This window comes from Miniopterus schreibersii (assembly GCF_964146895.1).
Source record: "Miniopterus schreibersii genome assembly, chromosome: 19".
In the NCBI taxonomy this organism is placed as follows: Eukaryota; Metazoa; Chordata; class Mammalia; order Chiroptera; family Miniopteridae; genus Miniopterus; species Miniopterus schreibersii.
In genome coordinates, this window is record NC_138119.1 from 23,029,204 (window position 1) to 23,042,085 (window position 12,882).

Genomic DNA, 12,882 nt, shown 5'->3' on the forward strand with positions numbered 1-12,882 from the left:
CTGGTGAGTTCTTCACAGTATCCTTTGCTGGTTCCTTCTCATCTTCCTAAACAATAACCTTTTAAGTGCCCAGCCTCAGTTTTCCCAATTTGGTAAATTGCATTACCATTCTTTCAGTTGCTTGATCCAAAACCCAGGTCATCATCTGTTACCTGCATCCAGTCTATTAGCAAATTCTATCAGCTTTCTCTTAGTAATATATTCAGTCTGCTACCTCCTCTACTGCTATCACCATGATCCAGCAATTGATTTGCTTTCCTAGATTATTCCAACAATTTCTAAATTGATCTTTCTTCTACCTTTGTCTCTTTGTGTTCTCTTCACAACACAACAGCCAGAGTTATCCTATTAAAATGTAAGTCAGATCACATCACCTCTTTACTCAGTACTGTCTAGTGGTTTTCCACTTCATCCGGAGTAAAAGCCTAAGTTCTTGCTGGGGCCAACAAAGTGACCTATTCTCCCCATCTCTCCTCTCTCTCCTTCCCACTTTGCTTTCTCCACCCCATGGCTTCCTTGTTGTGTTCCAACAAGCCAGGCACATGCCTGCCTCAGGGGCTTTGCCCTTGCTGCTATTCCCTTTGAACTTAAAACCCTTTCCCTAGATATTCACATGGTTTGTTCCATCCATTCTTTAGGTCTTTACTCTTTAAAATTGCAACTGCCTCAGCCCTACCTCCCAACATTTCCTGATTCTTTTCTCTGCCCCCCCTCCCCCATAGCATAGTGTGACACACTAAATATAGTACTTATTTATTTGTAAACTCCGGCAGTAGATTTTAATCCCCACGAGGGCAGGGACTTTTATAGTTTTTTTCATTATTCTGTCCCCACTGTCTAGAACATCTTTGGCACATGTTAGGTACTCAGAATATATTTGTCCTGGGTCTGTTGAACTTATGACCCAGTGAAAAACAACTGGATATATGGGTTTGCTTTGTAGAAGACTGAATTCCACCATGGCCATGCTACCTCCCAGTACCCCTACCTGAGCTGTCAGCTGGCCTTCTGCTGTAACACCTGTGTCCCACCTCATCTCTAATTTCAGAGCACCTAGATCTTCTGGTTTCTGTTGAGTCTCCCTTCTAGTTGGGTTTCCCTTCCTTCTAATAGTTTTTGTGCCTTTGAACATTGTTCCTCTCTGAAATTTATTATTAATGTAAAAAGAATGTTGATTTATAACAGTGATGAAATAATGCTGTCTTATACTGTGACTTATTTGTGCTTTTCTTTCCTTTTTTCCAAATGTCATTCTTAGGATAAAAAAGATAAAAAAACTTCAGCAAGTTCTAGCTCATCTTGCTCTGTCAGATCCATTTCGTCAGAGAAGAGAAAACAGGTGAGTGTTTAGACACTATAACTCCAAAAATTATATTAAAGTTTGAATGTACAATTAGAAGGTTTATGATATATATTCCCCCACTACCTTTTCATTAGTTTTTGCCTTGTATTATGCTTACTTTTTGATAGCCGATGGAAAGAAAACCAGGTTGGTTTTTTTCCTTCTTTCTACTCACCAAAAAAGCATTTATCAAGTTCCTTATTTCTTTTTGCTAATAGACCTTGTTATTTGGGATTAAACAGCATGGATATAAATTTAGACATTTTTAAAGTCTTTTCCCACATGTGGTTATATTTGTCTCTGCAATTTTCCTTTTGAGATAGCCAAGGCAGATATAGTGTTTGCATTTTCAAGTTCAGAAATTAAGATCCAGAAGGTTAAGTGACTGACTTGTCCAAAGACACAAAATTGTACAATAAATTCTCAACGTCATTGGTAGGCTCTGTGACTTTAAGTGAAATGACTTATAATGAAACCAATTTTATTGTAGGCTAATTGATACAAACAAAAGTTAAATTCCTACAACATCTCATCAATGTTATAACAAAACACTGAAGAAAACGATGTTATTCAAGTACCTGCTGTGCCCAGCAACAAAGCCAAGTTCAAAGTTCTTTCCACCATCACATAAATAATTAGAAGCAATGACAGCAGACTAAAACATGAAGCTAGTACTTGGGTGGTTGGTGAAGTACTTACGACATTCAAGTTGAAGTTAGGTTTATGTCACGATAGCTACAGAGTTATGGTTATAAGAAAAAGTAGTGAAAATTCCATGAATGCAGAATTGTGTTTTTAAGAACTTCTTTGTTTTCATATAATGAAACTGTTTCAACTTACTTTTGCTATATTAACCTTCTTAAAATACTGATTTCATCATATTTCGTCTCTTAAAAAACCTTCACGCACTTTTTAGTTTGTCATTCAGGACACTCTTAAATTTGGTCACACCCTAACTCTCCAGTTTTCTTTTTTCTTCCTCAAAACTTCTGCCCCTAGTTAGGCTGTTTTATTTTCTCTCTGTTGAATTTATTCCAGTCATCTTTAGCTTCTTAAAATGTGTAAGCACTCTTAGCTGAGAATGGCTTTTTCTTTTGCTCATTAATCTTTATTCAATCTATATTAAATCTTTAGCATATAATTTTGTCTAGTTTTTTTCCTAGGTATGTTCCAACTTTTGGTGGTTGATGTTTTAAACACTTTTACAACTTATCATTTACTTTTCTGCTTTGATGCTGAATTGTGTCCTTTATTAGGTTATTTGTACATACTTTTATACTTCTCTTTACTTTATTCTTCTACTTTAAGCTCTTTCGGAAAAGGACTATATCCTATTTCTCCAGAGTACAGAGAGACAGGGTGGCAGAACATAGTGGATAGATCTGGTTTCAAGTCATGGCTCTGCTGCTGACCTGCTCTGTGACATTGCGGAAGATACTTGCTCTTTTTGAGTCTTGGGTACTTTATCTGTAAAATGGGGGATGATAATGATACCTATTTCACAAGTTTATTGGAAGGATTTATTAAATTATTCTGTCAACCTATTCACTAACACATATGTATATAAAACAGTTGTCTCCCAGTCTCTTTCCCCTGCCATTATATTAGCACTGTACAACTTAAGTTTCCTTAATGATACTTTTTTTCCCCCCAGAAATCAGATCATATAGGCATTCTAAAGTGTAATGTAAAAAGAAGACATGAACTGAAAAGGTAAATTCCCTCCTTTCTTTTGATACCTTTTTACTCTTTTGGCCTAGAATTGTGATGAAACTAAGTATTTAGACTTGCAAAATCCTTTACTTACTTTGATTAGTGCTGTTTTAAATGTAAACATTTCTAGCCAAATCACAGGTTATGATTTTTAAATTTTCGTTAATATAAATTTAAGGAAAAGTTAAGTGAAATGAAAAGTCTATCAGAATTCTATACTATATAAAAGACACCTTGAAATAAAATGTAGATTTTTATTTCAAGTAATTTGACTTTTTCACACCTTTATAAGGTACATAACTTCATTACGTAGAGTAATAGAAGTTAGGGGGTTGATTAAGAAATTTTGGATAATTATCTTTATATATTAACCTTGAAGAAAATATGTAGCATATTGAATTGATGAAACAGGGTGCACCTACAACTAGTGAACTTGGGGAATAATGGTAGGGATAATGGAAATGATTCTTCGTTGGCTTCTGTGTTTTTTAGATAGCAATTTCAGAGAATTTTTGTGATGAAGGAATTTCTCACCACTAATTTGGGTAAATAAGTATAAAATGTATAATGCATGATAAAAGTTTATAAGAGCAAAGTTTCTGAGAAGATAAGGAGTTATGGTAAAACAATTAAAATGGCATTAAATATATAAAGAAAAGTTCTCCCCAGACAAGCTCAGCTAATGTTTGCTAAAAGCAAAAAGCAAAAATAAAAAAAATCTAATTTGCCTCTCTTCAGTTTTTTAAGTCATTTCCTTCTATTTTTTTGTGATACTTTGCTTCTACATTATCTGTTGAAATATATTCTGTCACAAGTTTTATGTTATGTTGACTATCACTTTCTAAATTTTCAGACTAGATTTTTAATGCCTTTTGTACTAGTGTCTTATTTTTAAATTTTTATTTTAAGTTCTAAAACACTGCTTGACAAAAACATTTTAAGTGAATTAAGAAAAATAAAACACTGCTTGATTTTTCACTAGTTACCTTATGCTTAAGGGCACATTTTCTATCCCTTGATTTATTAGAGCACAAATAGACTTCTGACGTATGTACTACCCCCATACACTTGTCCACATAGTCTTTGGGAGGAGGAAGAAATAATGTTGAATTATCTTAAGAATAGAATCTAAATTATTCTAAGAATGCAGTGAAGTTCAGCTTGGCTTCAGCATTTACTCAAGATCTGTTGTTTAGCTTTAGCCTTTGCAATGCTGAATAGTTGAATGCCTACTTAAAAACATTTCTGCATGTCTGAGCCCACATATGATCAATGACCCTATCATTGTGTGGGTTATCATCATACGTAATCAGTCCAATATTAGAAATATGAATAAGGCATGGTATTTGGATTTATTGTTAATATCTGAATACTCACTTTCAAATACTGACAGGCACTCTGGATATAACTCGTACTGAAATTTTCTTTTGTCAAGGACAGACTATATGGCATACAAGATATTTTAGAACTGCCTTGTAATGTATTTAAACAGATGGTTCAGGAGCTGTTATGTATTTAAAAGGTTGCGTGGGCAAAAGAAAGCTGTAATACCATGCTTTGCAGACATCAACATCAACAGTGCAGGACTTCTAGCAGCCATTGCTTGCCTGCAGAGAAAGTGGTTCATTTGCTGCTGTTTACTGATTGGAGAAGTAAACAAACTTACTTCCTTAAGGTTATAAGTATTTCTTTATGGTGTATGACATCTTCTGTAAAAATCTCCCTATTTAACTACAAGGAAGGCCACAAATTGGTGTTCAAACAGCGAAAGCTGAAATGCAGATAGAAAATCAGAATTTTGTCATCCTGAAAGCCAGTTACATTGTACCATTACCACAATTTCAGATCCATGGTTTAAGTACATATAGATCTATTAGCAATAAAAATATAACCAAGGGCAACGATCTTAAGTCTGCTTTTGAAAAGATTTAGAAAGCATTTCTTCAAGAAGTGCACCTAGGCCCTGGCTAGGTAGCTCAGTTGGTTAGAGCATCATCCCAGTAAGCCAAGGTTATTGGTTCAATCTCTGGTCAGGGCACATAGGGGAATTAACCAATGAATGCATAAATAAGTGGATCAACAAATCGATGTTTCTTTCTTTTTCTCTATTTCCCTTCCCCTCTCTCTCTAAAATCAGTAAATAAAATTAAAGAAGTGCACTTTGTGGGATTTCTTCATTAAATTTGTATCTGCACCATTGACCAAATCTTTAAGTCCAGGAGTTGGAAAGGAGATAAGTTTTACGTTAGCTACTATTAGAGAGCAAATTGTCATCAGCAGTACTGTACCAATTATTGGCAGAATTAGTCAAAAAATACTTTATTTTTCAGTTCCCTTAAGATGAAAATATATAATTTAGTATCATAAATGTGCATTATGATAACCAATGGAGCAATCTTGCAGCTGATAATGTTGAGAAATTATTGTTCCTGCAGGATGTTATATTTTAAAACATTGGTCACTAAATTTTTAAATAATCTAGTTATAACAATTTTTTCACAAAATTTCACATTCTTTATCACAAGAGTTCATTCTGGGATGGTGATATTCAGCTTCAGCTGAATATTGATTTTCTACTAATTCATAAAAAATGAGTATTTGCTGTATGTCTAACTTATCTAAAAAGATCTCAGAACTTTAGTATTTTGGGTTGCAAATATAAAACTGCATGACTGCAATATAGCATTTCACAAAACTAGTTAATAAGAGGTAATTTTAAGATTTAATTTTGCTGATCTTTTAAAAGGCATTATAATGTTGAGTTTTCATTTAATTATGACCATGTAGAACATGGCGCATAGATTTCTATGAAACATGCAGCATAGGGCTGTTATGAAGAACAAATAAAGTAGGAATATGAAAATGCTCAGAGAACTACAAGGTCCTATGAAAATGTTTGTATTGTTTTGCCTTTTGTTTTCCTGATTTTTCTTTAATATAGTTGACATCTTACATGATATACCATTAGGTGCCAGTCAACATCTTCTTAAAATGTAAAGTTTTGTATTGGAATGATCACTTCATAAGTTATATAAATATGTAATCACTCTTTGTACACCTGGAACTAATATAATATTGTGTGTCAACTGAAATTGAAAACTTAAGAACATTTTTTAAAAAAAGAGGGATAATAAAAAAAATTAGTTTCCTTTTATTGTTACTTATTAACAGATAAATAATGATAGGTAGTCTTTTTGTAGGAATAGATAGCAAAGAAAATAAAACCAGATGAAAACTTGGGTGAAACTCCTATAAATACTCTGCGATGTGTATAATTTGCGCTTGCATAGTTATTTGAAAAGTCACTTTATTACCATCTCTTTCTCCCTTGCTGGACTGTAACCTAGTTGGGGGTAAGGACTCTATTTGATGTGTCTCCCACTGCCTCTCCAGTATCTAGTAGAGTGACAGACACTTAACACTCTAGGATTTATTAATATAAATTAATGGATTGTGTTACATTGAAAAATTTTCCCCATTCTTTCTGACTATAAACTAATATCTACTTTTATTAAGCAGGAGAATATTATCACCTGCAGTTCTTGCTACTTCTAACATTTTAGCACATTTCTTTCTGACTTTTTTACTATGTTTATTTAAATTACTGAGACCATTTTATATATATATATATTTGTGCCCTGCTTATTTTTGCTTAATATTATATTAATATGTTTTATATCATTTAAAACTTTTCCTAAAGATAATTTAAAATGACCATGATATTCTCTAATGTTTGATTGACTAACATGTTTCTTAGCCATTTCTAAAATTTTAACATTTACCTTGTACTTGACTTGCTATTATAAATAATCCTGAATTGAATATCTTCTTTTAGTTTATTTATTTATTTTTTTCACCTTGATATTTTTAAAATGGAAATTATTGAGAAGTCAAAGAATATCAACATTTTTAGAATTTTTAATTATATTCTCAAATTCCTTTGTGGAACTGTAATCATTTTGCATTTCCACCAGCAACATATGAGAGAGGATCCATTTTATGACCCCTTGTAAGTATATGATGTTATTTTAAAATCTTTGCGAGTTTGATAGAAGAAAATGGTATGCTGTTGTAATTAACATGTCTGTGATTGTTGGGAAGTCAGATTTTTCCCCCCAAACATTTATTAGCTTTTCCCTTTTACTCTTTCATTAATTTTCTGTTTTGGGGCTATTCTAGAGTCTTACTACTTTTTGATGAGCTTTTTATCTACCAAGGCTAATAAGCTGTCTCATATATATATATATATATATATATATATATATATATATGTTTGTGTGTGTGTGTGTGTATATAATGCCACTTCCCAGTTCTTTAAATTTTGTTTATTAATTTTTAATATGCTGAAGTTTGAAAGTAAATAGTCATTTACCTTTATTATTTTCCCTTGTGACTTTCCCCATGACTTTTAACTTTAGGAAGTTCTCTATTAAGAAATCAAATATTTTTCTCCTGTGGTTTTTAAGGGTTTGATATGATGTATAGCAATTATGATAATAATAATAATTTTGCACTTAAGTGTTTAATCCATTTGGAATTTATGTTGTCTGGTATTTTATAAAGCTGTAAATTTGTTGTTGTTGTTTTCTAAATAGCAAACCAATTATTCCAACACCATTTGTTGAGTAACCCTTTCCATTTCATTCCTAATGTAGTCATTCCTACTTTTTATGAAGTTTGTGTCAGGCTAATTCTGTCATTTCCTAACTAAAATAATACAGTGCAAATTATGTATAATCGTAATGTAACCTAGGTTTCTGTGCTGCTTTACAGACTGAATGTAGACACTCGAAGAAGGAGACCAAAAATCAGTTCATCATCCCATGGACCTGTTAAACTCCAAGAAGCATCATATTCAAACAATAATCAAATTATTTCAGAAAGTCCTTCTTCAAATGGAACTAAAAAAGATATAAGTAAATGTGTAGATTTTAATGGTAAAGATATTAAATTGACAAATGTTAGGAGTAACCTTGACCATGGAATTAAAAACCTTAGCAATCCTAAAATTGCCAAAGATGTGAAACTTAAAGCTGAAGGTCAAGCAAATGAAAAAACACGGCCTCATGTACTTGCTCAGAGGGAGAAGATGAAAGATCTCAAGAAAGAAAGGGACAATAAATATAGAGACGGTTCTGAAAAACGTGTTTTGGAAAAATGCAAAAGAATCCAATTTCCTCAGGATTATAACTCCAACAAGATATTTAAGGAATCCCATGAATCTAGAAGAAGGAAGATCAGTTTCAAAATCCCAGTAAAATCCTATGATACCCACCAGAAGCCTGTAGAAGAAAATGTTTTCCTTTTAGACTCCAGCAAGTCAAGGACTAAGCAGAAGAAAAGGCGCCTGGAAAACTTTCCAGTTTCATTAAATTTGATGAGGCACAAAAGTAAACATTTGTTTTCAGATTCCACTTATAAACAGACTGTTCGTGAGTGGAAAGGGAAATATCATCATGAGCATCGAGAAAGTAATGATTCAAGTTCTAGTGAAAACCTGACCCAGGTAAGGTAGTATAAAACAGAATGTAGCAAAGAGGAGTATTGTTCCCATTACTGATAATGATCACAGAGGGCTGGTTCAAATTTAGCCAGGAAGATATGTGCTGGTTTCTTTATTTGATCCCTTTAATTCCAACTTCCTTAGGAAGATATCCTGGCAAGTATCAAGGATCCATAATAGAAGGGAATAAGTAAAAATATAGAAAGACGCAGTTACGGATAGTTCTTTAAAAAATGCACTGTCCCTGGCCGGGTGGCTCAGTTGGTTGGAGTGTCATCCCCTACACTAAAAGGTTTTGGGTTCAGTTTCTGGTCAGGGCACATACTTAGATTTTGGGTTCGATTCTCGGTTGGGGTGCGTTTGGGAGGCAACCAATAGATGTTTCTCTCCCTATATCCCCTTTCTTCTGTCTCTAAACTCAATAAAAAACACACACATATCATCTGGTGAAGATTAAAAAAAAAAGCACTGTGGCAGTCTCTTAGGCTCTTCTTTAACCTCAGGTATTATAGAACACCCAGGAAATAACCCCAAAATAAAACATCATTGATTGGCTGCCTCCTGCATGCCCCCTACTGGGGATTGAGCCGCAACCCAGGCCTGTGCCCTGACCGGAAATTGAACCACCATCTGCTGGATCCTAGGTTGATGCTTAGCCGCCTAGCCATACTGGCAGAGCTAAATACTACTTTTGTAAACTTAGTACTTACAAGCCTGTGAGGTAGATATTCATCAGTTTATCAAATATTAATTAAAAGTACCTATTATATATCAGGTACATTTCTAGGTTTTAAAGATTTAGAGATGAATAAGATGATCTTTACCCTCAAGAGGTTCCCAGGGAGGCAGATTAGTAAACAAGTACAGTTGTAGTACAGTGAAGTAAATATTAGAGCTCCTGGGTTAGTGTTAGTATAAATTGGGGGGTAACTTAAAGAAGGGCTCACCAAGGTGGAGATTCTTTTTTTTTGTTTTTTTTTTTTTGTTTTTAATATATCTTTATTGATTTCAGAGAGAGGAAAGAGAGGGAGAGAGAGAGACAGAAACATCAATGATAGAGTCATTGATCGAGCCCACACCTGGGCATGTGCCCTGACCGGGAATCAAACCCTGATCGCCTGGATCCTAGGTTGATGCTCAACCACTGAGCCATGCCCGGCACGGTGGAGATTCTTTAACTTAGTGTCAAAGGATGTGTAAAGGCAGAATTAGAAGTGTTGCCCTGCCAGGGTAGAGGTCCAGTGTGTGTAATGGCACAGAGCTGTAAAATTTCATGTCAGGAGCATACGTGGGCGCTTCAATTGAGATGTGTAGATAATCTGTTGGAGAGGAAGTAGGAGAGGCCACCAGGGTCCAGACTCTGGATTATTTTGTATTCCATGAGAAAAATTTTCTCTTGTATCCTGTGGTTGGTATAGGGCCACTGAAACGTAATGAAGAAAGTAGTATAGTCAGGTTTTCAGTTTAGAATCACTTTAATAGATAAAACCATTATTACCCTCATTATTGATATTCCCTTTTGTCATCCTCAGGCTTTATCTCAATCCATGTATTTAATAAAGCATGGTTGGGGAAGGCAGATAGTTAAATGCCCACTAAGACTTTCTTTTCTAATAGGGAAGAAGCTTTCAGAGACAGTTGACATGAACTTTTCTGGATTTTGGGGTGATAAAAAGTTTACTGAAGTCATTTTAAGTGGCCTGTGGTCTAAGAGAGTGAAGGGTAGTAGTACTGACATTAGTAAAAGAATGAAAAGACACTGAATGTCAAGAGTTGTAGGAAGTTCTGATGATAAACTCTCGCTTGCTTGGCACTTCTTAGCTGAAGAGAACCTTAAAGATCTAGTGAGATTTAATGTCAGGTGGAGAAGGGATTATAAAACCCAGAGTCATGGAATAGTAAAGCTATAACAGGCCTACGTGTGTGATGTATATAGGGTTAAATCATGTGAAGATTGGTGTTGGGAAGTTAGGGAGGAAACTGAATTCCCAATAAAGCAACATGTAATTTATACCCTATATAGCTTCCTGGGAAATACATGTCAGTTTGGTGTTACCTTGGAGATTTCTTAGATGATCTGGTTCAGTTAGTGGCTTTTGCTGAGTTCCCTATTACCTGTACATAGGGTCAGGTAGGTCTCTTCGACTCAGCAAAAGTGCATGTGAAAAATTGGAATTTGTAGAGAGGTTTTCAACTTCTGCTAGAAGAAAAACAACAACAACCCAAACCTCTGGTGCTCTACCCATGTATAATACAACTGTGAATTTTTTAGCCTTTCCCCCTCAGTCACATTATAATTTTCAAGGTCCCTTTTGTTGTGTCATGTCACTTTTAGAAATGGCTCAGTTACTCTTGGATGAAAATTTCCCACCAGGGAAGACCAGCTTGCTTACCTTTGCCATGGTTCTGTCTTAGTTTCATTCTTAGAATATGAGTAGTATTTTTAGTAATGTATATATGAATGAGTAAGCCCTAAAGAATTTCTACTATGTTTCATAACTTAATAAAATGAGGCTTTTCTAGTCAAGGGGCAGTTTCTCATCTGGGGGTAATTTCACCCTTTCTGGGGCGTTTGGCATAGATTTGATAGAGGCATTTTTGATTATCAAGATTGGGAAGGGTGTTCTACTGGTGTCTAGTAGGTGGAGGCCAGAGATACTGCTAAACATCCTACAATGCACAGAACAGCCCCCACAACAAAGAATTATCTGACCCCAATGTCAATAGTGCCAAGGTTAGACTACCCCACAGTAGGTATATGTTTCATTCTAAACTAATAAAATTACTTTTCATTTCAGAGTTTTGAAGCACGATACTCTTCGTTGTCATATGAAAGTATTCCAGATACAGATCAAGAGGTTAATGATATGCTTATTTACTTTTAATATTTTAATGAAATTAAGTCAAACAGTTCTAATTTTAATAAAAAATAATGACTTTAAAAACCTTGGTAATATGAAAATAACACCATTATTTGTCCTTATATCAATCTGTAAGTTCTTATGAAGTCACCTTTTTGCCTTTGTTTCTTATAAGCTTGAATCTGTTTTGAATAAAGAGCATAGAGCCCATGGCCCACAAGTTACGTAAATTTTGATTTAACGTTATCAGGCTTTTGCATGCTTATGCCTGGACTTGCCAAAATGCAATTTGATACTAACATGCTTTTTTGCCCATTTTTTTCTAATCAGCAGTAAGATGAAAATGTTTTTCATTGAAAGCGAGAGTGCATACGTTATTTATTATTTTTACCCACTGCATCATTTTCCCAACTAGAATCTCCTGATTGAGCCTCATAGAATTATTGCATAGATTTTATGTTCCCTGGTCTTTTATGTTCCCTGGTTCCCTGAATTAAAATTAGATTTATAGAACACTTTGTATTTTCCTATTTTTAAGAGGACTTTAAAACCATATTGATTGTGACAGTTTTTTATTTGTGACAGTCAGTTGTATTTTTCTGTCTTGTGAGTAACTACCCCTTGATAGAAGAAAGATATCTGGCCTCTGCTCTAAAGCTAGATTTAGGTTTCAGTTTTTGATGGTTCATAAACAATCTTAGAAATCTCAAGAAGAGCTCTCATCATCCTGATATAAATATATTTGGCTCCTATAGTACTTTGAAATAAGAATGGGAATGAGAGTTAACTTAATGTGAATATCCACTACCTACTAAGCTCTGTGTGAGGAGCTTCACAGTATTTTATTTAATCCTCACAGAATTACTAAAAGGAAATAGATGTTTAACATTCCTATTTTATAGATGAACAAACTGAGACTCAAGGTGGTTAAATAATTTGCTACGGTACAGAAGTATTAAGAGAAGAACTACTTAAAAACCCTGTGTATATAGATAAGTCTATTATTTTACCATATTGCCTCCATATTTTTGTAAATGTTTTTCTTTCCATAAACTATCTCATCTTAAGTGAATTAATTAAGAATTCATGGCTTTCTTATTAGTCTGCAGAGTAAATAATTAAAAAATATTTTATTGCGGGTCTTTTACAATTTAGATGCAGATAGTAGAAGAGCTTCATGCTGCACGCGTGGGGAAAAGTGTGGACTTGCCTGTGGTACCCCCTCCTGGGGAGTTATCAAGTATGGAGATCGACTTGGTGGAAGATGATGTGCATTCTTCTGCTGGTATGCCCTGATAGTATTTGTAATCTCCTGTGCTTGCTTTCTCAAAGCCGAACGTGCCAACATTCAATGTTTATGATATTTGGGTGAAAAATGTTAAAATGTGCTCATTTGAAATTATAAAGTGCAGTGTATTTTTTAGCTATAGAAATAGGACTAATATTTACCTTATCATCATTTG

General features: G+C 34.3%; 1 protein-coding gene across 4 annotated transcripts in view; it reads left to right on the forward strand.

Moving 5' to 3' along the window:
* Positions 1-12,882, forward strand: part of SWT1 (SWT1 RNA endoribonuclease homolog) — a 63,662-nt gene that overhangs the window by 4,781 nt on the left and 45,999 nt on the right. For all 4 annotated transcript variants that reach the window (XM_081121752.1, XM_081121749.1, XM_081121750.1 and 1 more), the window contains exons 3-7: positions 1,259-1,339; positions 2,997-3,055; positions 7,829-8,561; positions 11,357-11,416; positions 12,575-12,704. In XM_081121752.1, coding sequence (XP_080977878.1) covers positions 1,259-1,339; positions 2,997-3,055; positions 7,829-8,561; positions 11,357-11,416; positions 12,575-12,704 — 1,063 coding nt within the window. The remainder of the gene's footprint in view (positions 1-1,258; positions 1,340-2,996; positions 3,056-7,828; positions 8,562-11,356; positions 11,417-12,574; positions 12,705-12,882) is intronic.